Raw genomic sequence first — 20,863 nt, forward strand, 5'->3', positions numbered from 1 at the left:
TTATTGAAATACTGGGACAGGAGTTGTTGTCCACATTCCAGGGGCACAATTGTCCCTGTTTCCTGTTGTTTGAAGTGTTTCGAAATATTACTATTATTTTGCCTAACTTGTAATGCTTGAGAGTTTGTTGGTTTGTTGAAATTATCCACAGTTACATACATCAATAACAGAAGTATCATAGGTTTGACTTCTCGCACCATTGTTCCTTTTTGAGTGGTAGAAATTTTGCTCTGGGCTGAGCTCACTTGCAGATTAATAAGTCGAGAGTGCCATAGCATCATGTCTCTGAATAAATGCTTTTAGCCCTTACTTGGACAGACCTAGGCCACCAAATGGAGATCCCTAAGCACATTATGACATGCTATCCTTTATTAATCATATCACTGACCACTTTGCAGCTAAGTATTATGCTGTATCCATCAGTTGAAGAGTTTGAAGATGAACTATGGCAAACACTCAATCAGGATAGGTTACACAGAGTACTGCTCTAATTTCTTTCAACTCCGTACATCACCATGAAGACTTTCCTCCAACTCCATAAACAATTGCACCCCTAAATTCAAATAGTTATTAATAAATTGTGACCATAATAGCTAATTTTAGTAAATATGTAATTCATTTGAGATGTTTTGTGCAGCAGAAGTGAAAGTAATAATTACCTGGGAATGATAGGGAGGAGTCAACTGTTCTTTTCATTTATTTCCTACAGATTTACTGTCACCATAAGGACAATTTACTCATTATATGAAATTCCTTTTAGAACAATATTATTCTTGATGATGGACTGCAGATTTCAATCGTGGAGAGAAGACTCAAAGTTTGTCAACTTTGTACATATAATCATGTTGTATGCACCAAGAAAATTGTCATTACTTTTTTAACAAATTTTAATGTGCTTTGTTACATATTACCATACAAATGATGCACTTTCACATTTGTTTGTAATGGTTTTGTCTACTCCAATTAAATTGCAGGAATGAGTTGCTATTTTCGTTGCCTCAACCACACAGAAAAAGATTGACAAAGCAGACAAGTATGGGAATTTATGTGTAAACTACATGATTTATATAACCTACCCTATGCTTTTTACTTTGATTTGACACTTATTTTTCTGCTGCTTCAAAGGTGTCAGTGCACAATGGGTGGAGATTTGTAAGCGAATCTCACATAGTATACCTTGAACGGGAGTATGAAGGTGGCAAATCTGGAAGAAAGTTACCGGCTTCACAGTTGCCTTAAAGAGGTACATTGTTTTCATCCAAACATCACTACTGCTTATAACATTTTGATTCTTGAACCTCCAGCCAGTTGCTATGAAAGATCAGTCTATACCTCAATTTCTTGAGGTGATCACTAAGCGACCTTCCCTTGCAGTCTCAGAACATTATCCGAAGAATTCTCTGTAAATAGACACTTGGCTTTTCCATTCAGTAGAAGCATTAATGTGCATAATTAGGTCAATTTTTCAAGTTACTTTACTTGGGTTTCTGTTAATTCCGATTTGTTTTTTAACACTTTTGGCCATGAATTATTGGATTTTTTTGGTTTGTTTGTTTGATTTGTTTGTTTTTTATCATTCGTATTTTCTTGTTTGTGTGTATTTTTCCTTTTTGTGGACCTTTTTTAATTGAGATCATTTAGCCAACCATTACAACCAACACCAAGGGCTGTTTACTGAAACAAAGTGCATTCTTAGCTATCATCAATTTAGTCATTCACCTAAATGTTGATAATTGTTAGCATATAGCTGACACTGGAGAATAATTTAATACATCCAGAAAGCCATTTAAAAAGAAATCTTGAGTTCAATTAATTGCTTAGAACCAGGACCTACATTTAGGTCGGACTTTGCTTAGATAATGCTACTTCATTTACTCTTATGTCAATCTTTCAGACCTCTGACTGGCAGCCTGATGCGGTCCCAAAACCAGACTGTAACACTGAAGTGTGCTTTGTGGCTTCCATTTGAGGGCGGAAGCCCTGAAGAGAGGGAGACCTCACTGGAACTTACTGGAGGCTGTGAAGGTTTCCCAAGTGACAGGCCGATGTTTGCTAAAAGACTACCACAACCCTCAGGGAAAAAGGTATGCATCATCCTTGAATCTTCCTTTATTGTGCTTGTTGGAATAATGACACATGTAACTATTATAAGTAGGCATTTTGGTGTGTAGTATCACTGAGTATTTTTACAAGTTGTGCTGTGTTTTGACAACAGGCAGGGCGAGTCAAATACAAACAAGAAGTAAAAATACTAAGCTACAAGTATGCCATACACTAAAATGTCTATGGATAACAAGCTATTTATCATCCAATGTATACAATGCAAAAATAATGTCCACTTTTTTCCCTTTGAAAAACCTCATGCAAGATAGTCAACCTGTCAAATTTGGGACTTCGACAATCAAACAGTTATTGTGCAATCTGCCAAACATTCACAAAGTCTGTCTACATTTTGAAAATTAAAACTAATTACAGCACATTTTGTGGTTGGATGCATAATTGCCAAACCTCCTGCCTTACAAAAATCTGAAAAATGAACAATTTCAGACTGTCAATTTGACATGTAGGATGTTGACACTTGCAGACAATATGTTGTTTGATAATGTTGTGATCAATTACAAACCTTTTACAGATAAGACATTTTATTTAGATGCACTCACTTAAAAGCTTAACTTGACTGGATATTCAAATTCAAGGAACTGAACGATCGTTCGAATATTTACATAATCATGGCTCAGTGATTAAATTTAAAAGCGACTCACATGAAAAAATAATTAGAACTCAAGAGATCTACAGCAATGCAGGGTTCGTCGGAGCAAATCTGAATTTCTTTTGAAATTTTTAGTTCCAGTCCAGAATTTCAAACTTGTCACTTATTTTTTACCGATGGACTGCTCGCTCCTGTGTTCTTCCAGTTATGGTCGTACAACATAACACGGTTATCACGGAAAACCTTCAAACCCTTCCTTTCACATTCATATCCAAACAATATGTCTTCCAGTGTTTTAAGCTCTGGCCGATAGAAAATATTCTTTGCTTGTAATACTCTAAGATTGAGGAAAACTACACCATGTGGAGGTTTGCACGAGAAGGGCTTTTTTGGTTTACACTGTGGGTACCATCTTCTTGGACTCATAGCTGCGATAGCATGTTCAGTGCTGTCAGCTTTGACAAAGTTTTCGATTCGCTCAAACACAAGTCCAAACTGTCGCCTTCTGTATTCGCTGTAGTCACTTCCACCCTTGAATTTAAGGGGTGGTACTACTGTTGGATGATATTCATAAAAGCATTCAACACTGTCATCCATCATCCAGATAAAATCTAATTGCAAGCGCAGTGCAATTTTCTGAATCCAGTATCGGGGATAACCTGCTCCAATTTCATCCTGTGGGAGTCTGATAACAATGTTTTCGTGTCCACAATGCCTCACATACTCATCAAACTCTGAAGGCCTCACTACAAGAACAGTGATGGTAGATTCTTTATTCAGGAGGGCATCTTCAGGCCAATCCAATAATGCAATCTGCGCTCTACGGAAACTTGGAACAAATATCCATCTTTTTCCCTTGAAGTTGTTAAATCCTATCTTTTGAATCCATCTCGTTTGCCCACAAGTCTTCGTGTCAAACCACTGCTTGGAATCAGGAACGTGGATTTTTAACGTATATTCACAATTAAAGTAAAAAAGGTTTGACTCGTTCACTGAGTTTGAGGACAGTGACTGGGCTTTGAACTTGTGAGGAAAGGATATTACAATTTCATCTTTTGAAAGCTGATCGCTTTTAATATTGTCATGTATCTCACGTACATGTGGCGATAGAGGTAAATTCAAAGGCTCCCGGTTTTCTAAAATATTGGTGACCACTTGTGTAAGTTCTTCTCTACAACTGTTAATGGTTCCTTTCATCTCGCTTTCTATAAACTTGGGCAGGTTATCATAGATTTTAGTCAGATCCACTTTTTTACTTGGGGTGGTCCATTCGTCTGATGTGGGATATGATGCTGAATTGGAAACCGTTGCTTTCATTTTGAGAACGATATTTGGTGTTTCTGCTTCCCAAGGGTGGTTCGATAGCCATTTGCCATCTCGATTCTCATCCGCTATTGTAAGACTTGCGACTTCTTGCGAAACCTCTTCATCTAACCTTGAATCGCTCGTTTGATACTCTTGTTCATGAGGTTCACTTTCACTACTGCAGCTCTTACCGAGACTCTCTCCCTCTCTTTTGTCAAACAGCTCCCTCTTTGCCTTTGGTTCTCTCCACTGTTTTTCCGCCATATTTGTAAACGTAAGAATTTATGGTCTCTTGGAATGTGGATCGCGACGTTTCGAATGAGTACTGCTTAACTTCTTCAGACGACAAGGTCGACTGAGTACGTGGCACTTGTATGCTGATGTGCTCAACTGTGATTGGATAGAATTCCGCGTTTGTGAAACAGGGCTGAATAAAGTCTGCGCATGTGCGAGTTCTCTTGCCTCGCGCTGGTGCCAATGGCCTGGGCACCATAACAAACTTCGGAACTGCTTAATTTAAATAGCAACTGCTTAATTTAAATAGCAAAATATTGGAGAGCATTGTTTGTGATTCCTTAGATTATCACCTTGTAACAAACGAACTTATACACTCAAATCAGTGGGGTTTCAAGAAAGGTGTCTCCACCGAATCACTACTCTTGTACCTGACCGAAGCATGGAAAAAGGCAATCGATGATGGCTACAAAGTTGGAGTTTTATTTGTTGACTTCAAGAAGGCGTTCGACACCGTCGACCATACCATCCTAAAAGACAAATTGTCCGATGTAGGTGTGTCTGGTGTGTTCTTCGAGTGGATCGCAAGCTACCTTCATGAAAGATCCCAATATGTTACTGTTAACGGTGTACGATCAAAGCTACAACAAATTGATATCGGTGTTCCACAAGGTTCTTTACTGGGTCCCAGACTCTTCACAATATATGTCAACGATTTACCGAACTCGTCCGAAACTGGGTGCATTCATATGTTTGCAGACGACACTACAATTTATTACCTTGGGAAAGGAGTCGAAGAAATCATTGATGCGTTAAATTTAATATTAAACGACTTCAAAGTGTGGTGCTGTAAAAATCACCTGACTGTTCACACTGGTAAGACCGTGGCAATGTTAATTCCCAGTCAAGTCTTTGTCGGACCAATGAGACCCCTAATGTTCGGAAACTCTCACATTTACTTCACCACCAAATCTACTTGCTTGGGTGTTGAAATTGATTATAAACTGAACTGGAAACCGCAAGTTAAAGCCCTGCACTACAAGTTTGGAGGAAAGCTAAAATTCCTTAAAAAGCTCAAAGCCCTACCATTAGGTGTACTAGAAGAAATATATTTTAAAGGGATTGTCCCAAGCATCACATACTGCATTGCTATTTGGGGGTCCTGTTCACCATCTACATTTAATGAATTGGAACATTTACACTTGAAAGCAGCCAAACTAATCCATAAACTGCCCAGCGAAACTCCTGACTCTGACGTCCTTGACCTAGTTAAATGGAAATCATTAGGCTATATTTACAAACGTAGACTCGCTTCTATAATGTATCAAGTACATTATAATAGTTTACCTGATCAACTTACTGCCCTTTTCACAAAACGCAACATTGATAGTAATTATAATCTAAGACGTATTAATGACTTTCCGCATGTACGGTGTAACAGTGACCTTGGTAGAAATAGTGCAAGGTACAGAGGGCCCATTGTATGGAATTTGCTGCCTAAAGCCATCAAGGATGCTTCCTCTCTACAGCTTTTTAAACAAAAACTTAGACAGGCCTCAAGGACATTAGATCGCATTCAATTCGAAAAGGAGGCCTGTGTGATAACATCAAAGCAAACGGATTTTTTATACTTTTAAGCCTTTGAAATTTCTTTACTTTTTCCTTAGAATTGTCCATATATTTAAGTAGTTCCTTTTTAGTTCCTGGCAGGTCCACACCAGCCTTTGGGTTGCCACAAACCGACCTGCCTTAACAAAAATTATATGTATGTATGTATGTATGTATGTATGGAAAAATGGCGGCGTTTTTAAAAAGTTTCGTATAGCGCCCGGTTTTTAGTGAAAAGGTAGCGCTAAACTGAAAACGGTAGAAAGAAATCTTTACGCTAGTTCCCTCGTTCATTGACCAGCACATACACTTTTGTACACTGAGGTTTAAAGGTTGTACACTCAGTGAAAACAGCGCGTTAACACGATAGATTTATGATGATGATGATGATGATGATGAACTTCATTCATGTGTCAATTATAAAATAGCAGAAATAAAACCACTAAGTAAGGACACAACAAGATAATATAGATGAAATAATAAATAACTAAATATTAATATACGATTAAATAGCATAAAATATGCGAATAAATAACATAAAATTTGTGGTCAGCAGAATTAGGCTAGGGGAAATTGGGGGGAGGAGGAATAGTCTCAGCCTAAATAAGATATAACTAAGAATCATGCACTGCAAAGACGTGGGGGGGGGGGGGGGAATAGTCTGAGCCTAATTAAGATATAACTAAGAATCATGCACTGCAAACCAAGCAGCCCACACAGCCACCATCGTCCATTAACATTTTCAAATCCATTCCTCTAACTGCCCTCTTAAAACCCACTAGTGAATTCAACGTCCTAATACGGGAAGGTAGCTTAGCCCATAGCACAGGTCCTAAATACCTAAGGGAATGCCTGCCATAATTAATAGAGTTAAATCTTGGAATAGTAAATTCTTTAACTCTTAAGTTATACACTGTGTGATTTGCTAAAAATAAATCTTGTATATAGCTTGGTGCTAGCTTAAATTTTACTTTATACATGATGGTCGCTATATCTTGCAATCTACGGTTCACTAGGGTGGGCAATTTAGCCCATTCTAACAACTGCGCATAGTTAGCATTCCAGTCACGGAAAACTGCCCTAAGACCCCTCTCCTGGACATGCTCCAGTTTTCTTGCATCACTTCCCCTGCAAAAGTGCCATACAGTACTGCAGTAAGTGGTTGGTATCAAGTTGTGCAACCTTATCATTACTCCCACTCTCTGACTAGCTTTTTTGCAAATCTCACTTATGTGGACATTAAAGGTCAATTGAGAATCAATGCGTACACCTAATAATTTAATGTTCTGATAGTGGGAAACTCTATTACCGTCTATGTCAATATTGATATTGGCATCTTTTTGCTTGCTAATGAGCATGCCACCATATTTGGTAAAGTTTCCCTGTAAACAGTTCTCTTTATACCAACTTGTTGCTGCAACTGCACTCTCCTGTAATCTTGTTTGGATTAGCTGGACATCTTTACTTGCTTCGAAAAACTGGTGATCATCGTCATACATGGAGATATTCGACTTCATTACATAAGACAGATCATTCTGATAAAGATTCCACATCAAAGGCCCAAGAGAAGAGCGAAGACTTAGAAGATGACATCTTACGCGGTGTTTAGATGTTATCGACGTCCATCCTATTGTTCTTTAGTTCCCTTGCAAAGCCCAATGAGCGGACCTGCTGGTTTATTAAGCGAACACGAGCTGGAGAAACATGCCAAGGTCGATTGAGGCGGTTTGACGAGGCCATTGCTCGGTTTGTGGACGGAAATTTAAATTGCTGGGCTTGCACTCGGCATTGGATTAGAGCAACTTGGGAAGCCAATGAATATTGCTCGTGTCCACTCTTGGAGCACTCCAAAGAGCTGTCGAAGAGAAAAGTCCCGAGGCGGTTCTACCGTCCATTTGATCGGGTTGGAGCTAATGTCCCCACTTACCGGCCCGGAACCCGATGGTCCAACAAGTGTTTTGCAATTGCTGATAGTGTTTTCTGCAATGAACCAGATTATGTTCCACCAGTACAAGTAAGTGCAGTGCTTATTTTTGCCTAATGTTGTTTGAGCAACATTGAGATAATTATAGATATAATTGCAAAAGCACTCAATATTTGATGCCCCTGAAAATGAAATACCAGTCCCACACAATTCACACACACATAAAATAGGCTGGAGCCATATTTGTTTGTTTGTTTGTTTGTTTATTTGCCAATTTGGCCCACCAAAAAACCAGACTGCATAATTGCTACTTTGTTATAACAAAAAATCGTTCCAGAACTATACCAAAATATTTTATCATGTATCTGCTCCTTACTTTTCAGAGAAACACTCAGGCATCTACATCTTCTCCAACCAGTACTCAATCATCTTATGGTAGACAGGTTCATGAACATAAAATAATATTATAAGAATCAATTTTTAATTATAAAAATTGTCATAATAAATGACATGGTGATGTTTTGGTATGAATTTTCTTAGGAGAGTGCTTCACCAAGCATGGCCAGTGAACTTGACAAAACACTGCAAAATAAGGAAATGACATCTTCAGGTAAACAACTTCCCACAAACTTACTATTTCTGTAGCATAACATATGTAATTTGTTTGTGTAATGCATTTACTAAATTAATTAACTCTGAGGAGGCATTAATTAACTCTGAGGAGGCACTGCAACAAGAGGACACATGCAGGTATGATAGTCACGCAAATCTAAAATAAAATGATTCTCTGATTAAACACTCCCTCCATATCATCCTCCACTTCATTAATATTTAAAAAATAGTTATGAATCATTAGAAATGATTCTTCCATTCAAATAAGTGTTAACTTCACATACAGCAATGGAAAAGCTTTTAATGAACATTATATCATACATTATATTTTGTAGACCTTACCTTTGACCAGTTGGTCACTCAGTGCCAGACTGCTATGTTCAAATACTATGAAAGCAGACCAGAAGTACCACTTTATGACCCAGCTGTGATGAGGGACTGTTGTGAGAAGAATGCTCCTGGGCTTCTCGATCTTCTACTGAGGTCAATAACAAGAGATGAAAACAGAGTATTGCCTGATAGGGTGTTCCTACAAAGGCAAAGAACAGTTTCACTGTTACACATTCTATTATACTTCAGTTGTTTTCAGAAATAGCGAAAAACACCAAGAAAGCCCATGTGGTGAGTACCACTAATTTTCAATGCAAAGGGTCTTTTGGGTATGAAAGATTAAAAAAGTCTCACAAAAATGTGACAAAACGGTAAAAATGCACTTTGTAACTTCATATCAAATTGTTTAAAGCAAGTCTAGAGTTTGATAAAAAGAGATCCAATAACAAGTGAACCCTTGTAATAATCAAAACATGGTTTCACAAATGCTGTCCTAAAAGAGGAATTTATTCTTGTGTATTCCAGATTCCAACTGATTGTTACAGTAATAGTAAAGCTAAAAGTTGGCCAAAAGTTCAATTTTCCATCATATGGTATCAAAGCTGAAACCAAGTGTTTTCCGCTGTCTTACAACCTAAGTAAAACCCTGGGAAAAGAGCCAAATCCTCAAGTTTGCTGTAACTTACCTGACTGCAACAACAATCATTATGGTGGTAACTTTGTTCGCCTTGCCTGTTACCATGTGTTCCATGTGTCCTGGTTATCAAGTGATGGCTGCTGCAGTATATGCAAAGAACCTTTGGAACAATTGATAAAGAATAAAGTCTCTCAGTTTAATGAAGGACTGTTGAAAAATGGAGGTACAGAATCAGATGGTGAATCAAGTGACCCCAAGACTGAAGATGACACGGCAACTGTGGTGAACAGTTAAACAGGAAATGCAACCGCAGAGCAGTACTACACCTCTAGACTCTGGGAACAGAAAGTTAATAGCAGCCTCTCAGCTATTGGAGAGATTGATCAACCACAACACCCTAATGCTCAAGCCTCATATGCACACACCCAGTCTCAGTCCTCAGTGATCCAAACTAGCTCCATTGTCCAGCAACTATCTATAAGTCCTGGTTTCGTGATAAACCTTAAAATGAATTGTTTTCACGAACTCCTTTATTTCCTTTATCTTTTTCTCTTCTTTTTCCTGTAAACGCAACAACCTACTGCACCTTCTTATATAGTTCTTACAATCTTTCTAGAAGATTCTACAGATTTACAACACGACTATTTTTAGTAACATTACATCATAGAATTTTCCAGAATTTACGGTAAACAACTCGAGTTTCTATAAATAGACGTCACGTACTCATGTCGAAACCACCAGAACTTTCCTAAAGGACTAATCAAGAATGTTCTGGAAATCATAGGATAATCGATAAACGTGCCAAATAACATGTCTTCTGTCCAAGTCCTACCAAGTCCAACTTCCCACCTGAATATTGACAATCAACTTTAATTGGCTGACTAGGCAATAATGCATGCACATTTATTGCCCTCACATACAGTAAATTATACTTTAGCTCGCCCGAACCTCTGGACAGCAGCAGGCCCCTAAGAAACACCTGGATTTACAGAGTTCTTGCAGCTATCATGCTTGGCCACCAATTTTATGACAAGGCTGCAGGAAACTGTGGTGGGCAGCTTTATGGTGTACGGGAAGCAGCAACTAAAATGGAGCTGACAAAAGCTCTTGAAAGCATTGAAGTCTCTACAGGGTTGCCAGCCAGTATCATCAGAGAGCAGACTCCAGCAGCAAGCCTGCTGTACTACTTAAACCAAGCCCAACTGAACAATTCCAAGACGGCATGTATCTTCATTATCAATGGCAAAACAGTGGCATTCATCCGAACACAGAATGGAATAACAGTGTTTGACAGCCATTACCATGGGACAAGTGGAGCATTTGTGGCAATGGCCCCAAGCGATGCAGCGTTTGAATTGCTTTTATGGTTTAAGACAATTAACAACATGCAACATACCTCATAATTTAGGAACAGTGACATGTGTCTCATTCAAGTAATGGAATTTATCGATCGAGTAAGATAAGCAAACTTAGTAAAAAAGTGCTGTACAGGGGTATATGGTACACGTAGCCAACAATACGTTCCTTGAGAAAGCATTTTTTTCAGCTTTAAGTTTTGCGAGTGAGCTTACGAGTGCATGCAGGTGCTGGCCATTCATGTTTCACGACAACACAGAGCGTTTGTATTCACATAAATATTAACTTACGACTAGCGCAAGAAAGGTGCCGTTTTGATTACAAAACAAACTAAGATCGTATTAATACTCACCTCTGGCGACACTTTTCCAAACTCTCATGTTGCCATCAATGTCTCTCACACATCATTTCTTTCTCAAACGAAGCAGACGAGTGTAAATCGAAACGAAGAACGCGTCTTGGCGGTTGAATCCAAAGGCGTCTCCAAAGCTCAGAATATTTACCGCGTTAACGACAAGTTTTCTCGTATTTCTCGGCATTTCTTTGGGGAAAAACTTCGGATTGTTCAAATTTTCATTTTCCAAAGCATAAAAAGGAGATATTTGTGTTTAGGTGCAAAAATAATGGAAGATTTTCTGTTCCTTTCTTGTCGTTATTCAACTAAGCGCGAAAGAACCAAGCAATACGTTCGCGCCGAAACTTTGATCTTGTTGTTATGACATCTCGCACATGCGCAGACGTTATTCAGCCCTGTCCGTTCGTGACTGATGGATCTTTCGGCTCAGGTTTCCTCAGTGGTTTGTTGCCGCAAGGCTCTCCTGCTGTTGTGTTTTTTGATCGTCGGCCTCCAGGCTTCTAGGATTTCAAATTTACTGTCCCTGTAAATGTTCCTTGATTCTCTCCTGCATAGGTCTGCCAGTTTCGCCAATGTATACCTTCCCGCATCCACAGAGAATCCTGTAGACTGCGCCATCCTGTTTAGCCGGGTCGACGGCATCCTTTGGGCGTACTAGGTGTGATCGAAGCGTAGTCTTTGACTTGGAAACAGCCCGTATGCCTTGTTGTTGTAGACAGCGGCGGAGTTGTTCGGAGAGGCCTTTAACATAAGGTAGGACTGCAGTGGATCTGAACTTTGTGGGGGTTCAGTGCTGGCGATATTTGCTATTTAACAATTGGTTCATGCTTTAGCGTACACTATCGGGTTATGGAGCACGTGGGAAGTTTGGAAAGCACGAAAGAAGTGTAAGAGTTGCCCGAGGGAGTAGCCAAGGGAAACTCTCGCATGAACCAATTGTCTTATAACATAGCCGGTGGAATTGTGCGTCTAATTCGACGCGAAAAACGGACAACAATATCAGAAGTACGTATGATGCACGATCCTCGCAGTAGATAGCGCTATTTAAGCAATAGCGATTTCACCAAAGTACATAATATCACCTTGACTATATGGTGCCTTGATTGTTAAAGTAGGATCACGATCGAATCGTCTTCGCACATGGTATTCGATCACCACTGTTAATATTACAACGATTAACATGCATCGCATAACGAGACCTGAATTCTTTTGTAAAATTCTGTTCTTTTGCAACATCATTCTTTTGTACACACAACGCTGATTCGTCACACTTTGTTGTAGACATGGCGCTACTTTGTCCAAACATCATCGTATCCGACGCCACGTTATTTGGCACCAAACAGACATCCTGGGCAACAATTTGCAAATATAATATACGCACAAAAGCGACAAAACTAATGGAACAAATAGAAAAAATAACAGGTGATAATGTACTCTGTTTGAGCAAAAACAACAAATGTAAGCTTAACAATCTCGATAAAGGTCACAGATGGGTGTGGACAAAACCTGGCCTAGGCCATGGCGTACCCTGTGGCGTACCCTGTAGCCTACCCTATGGCCTACCGGAGGTCAGATTTTTAAAAGGATAGCATTGCTGGAAACCTTTCAACGTTTTCCTGAGTACTGTCTTACCAACGACTTTCTTCTGCTGTTTTGGCGGCCACATTCGGATCAAAATTTCTTAACCTTCTGATAGAATAAGGAAATCGAGGAACAGAAGCCGGTTAAACGCAACTTTTGGGCAAACATCATCATATCAGTTCTCCTTTCAAATTAATGCAATACTGGCCCTTTCTTTGGAAAAGCAAGTAAAGTTTGCGAAATGTTTACAACGGTGATGCGTGCGTGTCCCGGGGCGCTCGTTGCAAATTCAATACTCTACAGCACCATCCTCGGAGACCCAGGGCTGTGAGTCGATTTCAAGTTAGGGCATGAAGAGCACCTGGGGACATTGTCTTACAAGACTAGTTCCAAACGGTCGCAGTCGTTCTGCCATCTGATTGGTGCCAGGAAATCTTTGTGTTTTTCTGCCCAATCAGAGTGAAGTTGAACATACCGTGTGTTGAAACACGGTATGTTTGTTTGGGCCGTGCGACGGAGATTAGCGCGAGGTGAAAAGTTTCAGTCTCAGCACACAAAGTAAGAGAAATCGATCAGATTGTCCGCGAAAATCTTACCGGAAATTATACTGAATACTTTCGCAGGTATCATTAGAGAACGCGTTTTAAAGTTTGCGAGGTTTGTATACAACACGATGGTTGCAGTCCTTCACATGTCGCTTTGAACGTCAAACGAGATTTAAGCTTAAGTCGTTCTAGATTTTTTGCATAATTTGCTGTGACTGAAACTTTGCCAATCCCGTGAAGTTATTTCGTCGCACAGGCCACGCAGGTATGTCGAGCAACTGGTACTTGCGCGACTTTCTGTGCGTGCCAAAATCTAATCTCATCTTCGCTTGAAAAAAAAGAAAAGCTAAGTGTGGAAACTTTTGCTTATTAGGTGTGGGTAGATGACCCTGTACTATTAAGCTGACATTTGCAATAAAGCAAACCCGCCCTTTCCATCCAATATTTCTTTGTCTTTGGTTTTGTTCTTCCCACTGAAAACAGCATCGGATCGATTCCCAATGATCAAAAGGTATTTAACTTGGTCTGCAACAATTGATTGAAGAGGTGAAATGACAATGACCAAGGGACTAGAAGAGAATCCGCGGCCTTCCTATCTCAAGAATTTCAACACTCTAGGCAGCAGTTGAAAGATTAAACTCTTTTCAAACCCCTTCGGTAACTGCCCGAAAACATCTCTCCTTCCCACGATGTTCTCGTTAATAAGTTTTTGTTCAGATTTTAATTAGCTAACCGGAAACACAGCTAAGCTTTATGTAAGCGCTTGCTGGAGGTCGTCCACGAACTTAAGGTGGCTCGTACTAGTTTCCTCACGCGGGGAACAGATGACTCTTGCGTCACGCGCGAGAGAAACGTGCGAAAGAAGCGCGAGATTAAAAGACGAAAATTAAAAGCAAAGATGGCGGAGCGAGGATTTTTTTCTACTTATGTGAGAAGTTTACCTAAGAGCTTGTATTTGGTGTGTTGAGCGGCCACTGTGAATGCAGGAGATAGAAACTAAAATAAAGAAGACTATTTTCGGAAAAGTAAAGGTTGCTTCACTTCACATTTAAAAGAAATATTCAACCGATAGGAAATCTTGCGACGGCGAAAAAAGAAGAACTCAAGTGAAGGATAATCTACCTGAAGTGGAAGAAGACTTTGAAACTTAAAGGAAAATAATATGACATAGCCAGAAGTCGTATGTAGGATTTTTAAGATGAGCCCGGGAGGCTATCTTTGACAGCTGTTTAATGATTTTCTTAATTAGCAGTAAACGTCTGTAAACATCAGATCGTTGGCGCGCGCGCGAGCACACGCAATTGTCAGCGGTAGCTATAACAGATCATGAGCAACCGTCGATCTCATAGAGTCCAGATTTTTAAATGCGCGAGAACGCGCGTGGAAATTGCTAAACTCACGAAAGCTATTGCATAAAAACAAGTCCGGTGACCCCTTCTTTTTATTGTTCCAAAATGATGATAACGTCGAAAGGAATCATCAGAAAAAAAACTAGAAAATTCTACGGAAGGAAATTTGCGATGTCTGAAAATTGCCTTTGTTCTAGATTTTCTGGAATTCCGCTCCGTAGAATTTTTTAAAAATCTTTGTGCATTTTCCTTTTCTAGTGCCAAAAGCAATCACTGAAAAAAATCATGGGGTCACCGGGTTAGTTTTCGGATTATTTAAGCCACAAGCTAAAAAATGCGTCTGAATAAGCCTATGAAAGCGTTGCCATGGAAACTGCTTGTGACGAAATGACACCTACTTTTGGATAACCAATGATTATATAATTCAACCCCGCAAAAGGGTTCAACTGGGCTTGGTCAGTCTTTATGTTGTATTCTTTCAAAGTTACAAACCATCAAAAAGACGAAAACCGGTACGAGCCACCTTAAAAGAAAACTCTTTTGCTACAATTTATCAATGTTATGTTATAAAACAAATGGTAAACGCCACAGTGTACACTATTTAAACAATAGAGTGTTTCTGTCGAGGAACTGTCGGCTCATAGTTGTCCCGCGGAAATTTGACGTTCTTAAAACAAATATTTGCCCGAGAAGCGAAGCTTCGAGGGCAATTATGCTATTTCCGAGACATAAACACTCTATTGTCTTTATTGTTTACCACTAAATTTTCTTCCGCGCGCCAGTTGAAAATCAGTCAAAACCCACTAAATGCAGATCAATCAAATATTAATTCATGCGTACAGCCTGTCACAAATGTCATAATTCGCAACCGTACATTGGCTAAATAATACATTATACCTGTCAGAATTGGAAAGTCACTGTTTTTCCGATCTGCCTAATTTCGTGGCTCTCAAACCATTCATTTTTTTAAAAACAATTTCACGGACGAGTACTATCCATCCGGGTATTTTCCGCAGACAGGCACCATGGTTTGATAGTGTCTCTCCACGGATGAACAGTATCGCGTCGCGTGATCAATTTAACCAATAAGAATCGGAGAAAATTTAGTGGTGAACTATAATGAGTTATGGATACACTTGGGAGGTTCGCTAAGCACTCAAGAAGTTAGAGTCGCTCTTGGCTATCGCCTCGCACTACTCTTACGCCTCTTTCGTGCTTAGCAACCTCTCGCGTGGGTACAGTAAAAGAACAGACAACTGAGGCTTAGAGGAAAAATATTTTGTATGACCCAGAAATACAGTTTTGCTCGTCGGAAGCATTTAAATGGCTTCCCACGCCGGAAAAGTTTTACAATGAATCGCTGAAACGCACTCTCTAAAATTGCTGCTATTTATTGCTCGCCTCGAAAGGTTGATACCGACCGGTTAGTCGTTTTCTTGGTCTTCTCTGATTGTCTTTGTTCAACCAGCTGATTAAGCTCCTGCTCACTTAAGTTTGCAAATCTCGAACTCTTAGCTGGAGGCCCCTCAAAAAAATTTAGTGAGTTCGAAATTTGGCAGCTCACAAGAATTATCTTCCTCATCTCTAGAAAAATTACAAGATTTTTCCATATTTCACGAGCAAAATACCCACAAAAAGCAGGAATTATGATGTAAGAACTGGCAACATCGACGAAAGAGTTGCCGTGAAAAACAAAAAACAAAAAGACAAAAAAAAAAAAAAGGAAAACAAAGTGACGTTAGCGTGCCACCCACGGGCAACTGGATGGAGCATATTAGCCAATCGAAGCGCGAGCTTTTGTAAAGCTATGATAGAAGACAAATTATAACATAGCAAGCAGAGCCGCGCAATCGAATTCAGTATACGTAAGCGTGCTCAAAATCCCGATAGTGCACGGTGATAGCGTGAGCAAATCGCTTCGCCAGAAATTTCTTTTTTTGGCGCGAGCGTCACGATTCGCTTCACTGTCCGAAGGTGAAATGCAACAAATTTTGACAGAAAGACACTGGCAAAACCAAACAAATGACAAACTGGTCTGTTTCAACTTTCAAAGGTAAGCTTAAATTTTTCCGTTTTAAAATTGTCTCGAGCTTTCAACGATTTGAAATAAAGCCAATTCCGATTTTGGTTAATATTTCGCTTACCGCGAACAATCACTTCTGATATTTCAGATACAATGAAATATATGAAGTTCATATATTTTGAACTGCGGTATTAGATACGTACGATGCACGATCCTCGCAGTAGATAGCGCTACTTGAGCAATAGCGAAAATCAGACCTGAAAAAATCAGGCCTGTACGGGATTCGAACCACTGACCTCTGCGATACTAGTGCAGCGCTCTACCAATTGAGCTAACAGGCGAACTGGGAGCAGGCCGTTAAGTTGATTCGTAATAAATCCGTAAAAGTGTTAAATCAGATACAATGAAATATATGAAGTTCATATATTTTGAACTGCGGTATTAGATACATATGATGCACCATCCTCACAGTAGATAGCGCTATTTAAGCAATAGCGAAAATCAGACCTGAAAAAATCAGGCCTGTACGGGATTCGAACCACTGACAACTCCTTTAAGTTTCAAAGTCTTCTTCCACTTCAGGTAGATTATCCTTCACTTGAGTTCTTCTTTTTTCGCCGTCGCAAGATTTCATATCGGTTGAATATTTCTTTTAAATGTGAAGTGAAGCAACCTTTACTTTTCCGAAAATAGTCTTCTTTATTTTAGTTTCTATCTCCTGCATTCACAGTGGCCGCTCAACACACCAAATACAAGCTCTTAGGTAAACTTCTCACATAAGTAGAAAAAAATCCTCGCTCCGCCATCTTTGCTTTTAATTTTCGTCTTTTAATCTCGCGCTTCTTTCGCACGTTTCTCTCGCGCGTGACGCAAGAGTCATCTGTTCCCCGCGTGAGGAAACTAGTACGAGCCACCTTAAGTTCGTGGACGACCTCCAGCAAGCGCTTACATAAAGCTTAGCTGTGTTTCCGGTTAGCTAATTAAAATCTGAACAAAAACTTATTAACGAGAACATCGTGGGAAGGAGAGATGTTTTCGGGCAGTTACCGAAGGGGTTTGAAAAGAGTTTAATCTTTCAACTGCTGCCTAGAGTGTTGAAATTCTTGAGATAGGAAGGCCGCGGATTCTCTTCTAGTCCCTTGGTCATTGTCATTTCACCTCTTCTATCAATTGTTGCAGACCAAGTTAAATACCTTTTGATCATTGGGAATCGATCCGATGCTGTTTTCAGTGGGAAAAACAAAACCAAAGACAAAGAAATATTGGATGGAAAGGGCGGGTTTGCTTTATTGCAAATGTCAGCTTAATAGTACAGGGTCATCTACCCACACCTAATAAGCAAAAGTTTCCACACTTAGCTTTTCTTTTTTTTCAAGCGAAGATGAGATTAGATTTTGGCACGCACAGAAAGTCGCGCAAGTACCAGTTGCTCGACATACCTGCGTGGCCTGTGCGACGAAATAACTTCACGGGATTGGCAAAGTTTCAGTCACAGCAAATTATGCAAAAAATCTAGAACAACTTAAGCTTAAATCTCGTTTGACGTTCAAAGCGACATGTGAAGGACTGCAACCATCGTGTTGTATACAAACCTCGCAAACTTTAAAACGCGTTCTCTAATGATACCTGCGAAAGTATTCAGTATAATTTCCGGTAAGATTTTCGCGGACAATCTGATCGATTTCTCTTACTTTGTGTGCTGAGACTGAAACTTTTCACCTCGCGCTAATCTCCGTCACACGGCCCAAACAAACATACCGTGTTTCAACACACGGTATGTTCAACTTCACTCTGATTGGGCAGAAAAACACAAAGATTTCCTGGCACCAATCAGATGGCAGAACGACTGCGATCGTTTGGAACTAGTCTTGTAAGACAATGTTCCCAGGTGCTCTTCATGCCCTAACTTGAAATCGACTCACAGCCCTGGGTCTCCGAGGATGGTGCTGTAGAGTATTGAATTTGCAACGAGCGCCCCGGGACACGCACGCATCACCGTTGTAAACATTTCGCAAACTTTACTTGCTTTTCCAAAGAAAGGGCCAGTATTGCATTAATTTGGAAGGAGAACTGATATGATGATGTTTGCCCAAAAGTTGCGTTTAACCGGCTTCTGTTCCTCGATTTCCTTATTCTATCAGAAGGTTAAGAAATTTTGATCCGAATGTGGCCGCCAAAACAGCAGAAGAAAGTCGTTGGTAAGACAGTACTCAGGAAAACGTTGAAAGGTTTCCAGCAATGCTATCCTTTTAAAAATCTGACCACCGGTAGGCCATAGGGTAGGCTACAGGGTACGCCACAGGGTACGCCATGGCCTAGGCCAGGTTTTGTCCACACCCATCTGTGACCTTTATCGAGATTGTTAAGCTTACATTTGTTGTTTTTGCTCAAACAGAGTACATTATCACCTGTTATTTTTTCTATTTGTTCCATTAGTTTTGTCGCTTTTGTGCGTATATTATATTTGCAAATTGTTGCCCAGGATGTCTGTTTGGTGCCAAATAACGTGGCGTCGGATACGATGATGTTTGGACAAAGTAGCGCCATGTCTACAACAAAGTGTGACGAATCAGCGTTGTGTGTACAAAAGAATGATGTTGCAAAAGAACAGAATTTTACAAAAGAATTCAGGTCTCGTTATGCGATGCATGTTAATCGTTGTAATATTAACAGTGGTGATCGAATACCATGTGCGAAGACGATTCGATCGTGATCCTACTTTAACAATCAAGGCACCATATAGTCAAGGTGATATTATGTACTTTGGTGAAATATGCTGGAAAACAATGTGTTATTATGAGTTTGATTGCTTTGATTTATAATAAGGTAAAAGGAATAAATACCTGTAGTGACCTGGTACAAACTTTGGAGAGAGTAATCAATTGTATTCAACATTGTCACAATGTACATGGCAGATGTATTTAATGCAAACAGAATCACCGTCAATGAATGATTTCTCTGAGAAAAATTACCAGCTTAATTATAGTGAAAGATACACTGGTAATCTACATCATTGTGATTCAATAATTGAGGGATATCAGTACAGTATGTCTATAGACAGGGATTTTGAATCACTCTTGTCACGAAATTACTTTTCAATTATTCTGAGAGTAGAATGTGTTGGTGTCAGTATCTATAATACTGATAATAGGAGTTTTAAGATATTTGATTATCATGCAAGAGACAAATATGTTAGAGGCCATCCCTCAGGTACATGTGTGCTATTAGAAGTACCATCTACTTAGGGCTTAGTACAGTATTTCCAGACTATACACTCCCTCAGTGACAATAATGAACTCAGAGGAGTGCAGATTAGTACATATGAAATGACTGCAGTGAACAGTTTGAGAGAAGAACACAACTGCTCTTGTAAACAATGCTTTGCAGTAGGGCTATATGCATGTGTTAGTAAGTAGCAAAGTCTTGTAGTTATTGGAATTCCAGAACCCTATGTTGCATAGCTAATCAAGGAAATAAATTCTATTGTAACAGGGCATCAACAGACGTCTAACAAGGGCAGATTTATACACGAGATATCAGTCCAACTGAAAGTTTAAAGCCTATAGGCCGACTTACGATCTTGGATCGTCTTGTTGCAAATAGTTTCTTTCTTTAAACAATATTTTTCTCACTTCAAATTTAGAATAGAAGTCGTCTTATACCCCATTGAAACCAAAGCTTAAATACGTTTTAAGGCTGTTTTGTTAAACACGGTTTAGAATTGTTTCCTTCATAGAAGCCGCTTAGACTGATTAAAGGCTGATGGTTTCGAAAGAAACTGTTTGGGGCTGCGTCGGTGGGAGTAACGAAATAACTTGGATATATCAACAAAGTTGAAGTAGTAAATTGGCCACCGTAACGCTAATCGTTACGGTGGCCAATTTACCACTTCGACTTTGTCGATATATCCAAGTTATTATATTGCTTATAATAACTTGGATTTTTATTATATTGCTTACAGTGGCCAATTTACCACTTCAACTTTGTTGATATATCCAAGTTATTATTTTGCTTAAACTGATGTTTGTTGACTTTAAATGTAGAACATTAAAAGTACAAGTTACCGATTACATGAATCCTCTGGGAAATTCAGTTTTTCATTTCTCTGTTACTGATTTTCGTTCAATTAAACCCGGCTAAACTGAACATGTTTTACTGATGTGAATAAGGTGTTAGATATTCTTGAGAATCTGTTAACATGTTACATCAATTTTCATGTTTTAGGATGACCGAAGAATATCCTGTCGTAACGCCTCGCGATCCACTTTTTCAGGTAAATTGTAACAAAGAAACT

At 39.4% G+C, this 20,863-nt stretch overlaps 3 protein-coding genes and 1 pseudogene across 5 annotated transcripts in view; 3 read left to right on the forward strand and 1 right to left on the reverse strand.

Moving 5' to 3' along the window:
* The first annotated feature begins 727 nt into the window (after positions 1 to 727).
* The window catches only part of LOC111324206 (uncharacterized), a 28,801-nt gene continuing 8,665 nt past the window's right edge, over positions 728 to 20,863 (forward strand). The window contains exons 1-5 of one of the 3 annotated variants that reach the window (XM_088729552.1): positions 728 to 1,033; positions 1,126 to 1,243; positions 1,895 to 2,084; positions 11,627 to 11,824; positions 20,794 to 20,842. The gene's annotated coding sequence lies outside the window, so the exon portion shown is untranslated. The remainder of the gene's footprint in view (positions 1,034 to 1,125; positions 1,244 to 1,894; positions 2,085 to 11,626; positions 11,825 to 20,793; positions 20,843 to 20,863) is intronic. The other 2 variants (XM_088729551.1, XM_088729553.1) reach the window with 2 other exon arrangements.
* LOC111324208 (uncharacterized) lies at positions 2,095 to 4,446 on the reverse strand. Its single transcript, XM_088729555.1, has one exon. The coding sequence runs from the start codon at positions 4,277 to 4,279 to the stop codon at positions 2,870 to 2,872; it is 1,410 nt and encodes a 469-aa protein (XP_088585681.1). The 5' UTR covers positions 4,280 to 4,446; the 3' UTR covers positions 2,095 to 2,869.
* Positions 8,277 to 8,988, forward strand: LOC111324207 (uncharacterized). The gene is made up of 2 exons (XM_088731499.1): positions 8,277 to 8,391; positions 8,729 to 8,988. The coding sequence occupies exons 1-2, from the start codon at positions 8,340 to 8,342 to the stop codon at positions 8,986 to 8,988; spliced, it is 312 nt and encodes a 103-aa protein (XP_088587625.1). The 5' UTR covers positions 8,277 to 8,339.
* Positions 9,101 to 10,797, forward strand: LOC148725434 (uncharacterized; annotated as a pseudogene).

The sequence above is a fragment of the Stylophora pistillata genome, chromosome 8 (assembly GCF_964205215.1).
Source record: "Stylophora pistillata chromosome 8, jaStyPist1.2, whole genome shotgun sequence".
Classification (NCBI taxonomy): Eukaryota; Metazoa; Cnidaria; class Anthozoa; order Scleractinia; family Pocilloporidae; genus Stylophora; species Stylophora pistillata.

What these genes read in the sequence shown, in the direction of transcription:
- LOC111324208 (XM_088729555.1), bottom strand. Translation starts at nt 4,279, where the DNA reads ATGGCGGAAAAACAGTGGAGAGAACCAAAGGCAAAGAGGGAGCTGTTT.
- LOC111324207 (XM_088731499.1), top strand. Translation starts at nt 8,340, where the DNA reads ATGGCCAGTGAACTTGACAAAACACTGCAAAATAAGGAAATGACATCT. An exon ending in TAAGGAAATGACATCTTCAG is followed by an intron (nt 8,392 to 8,728) that starts GTAAACAACTTC and finishes TATATTTTGTAG; the next exon opens with ACCTTACCTTTGACCAGTTG.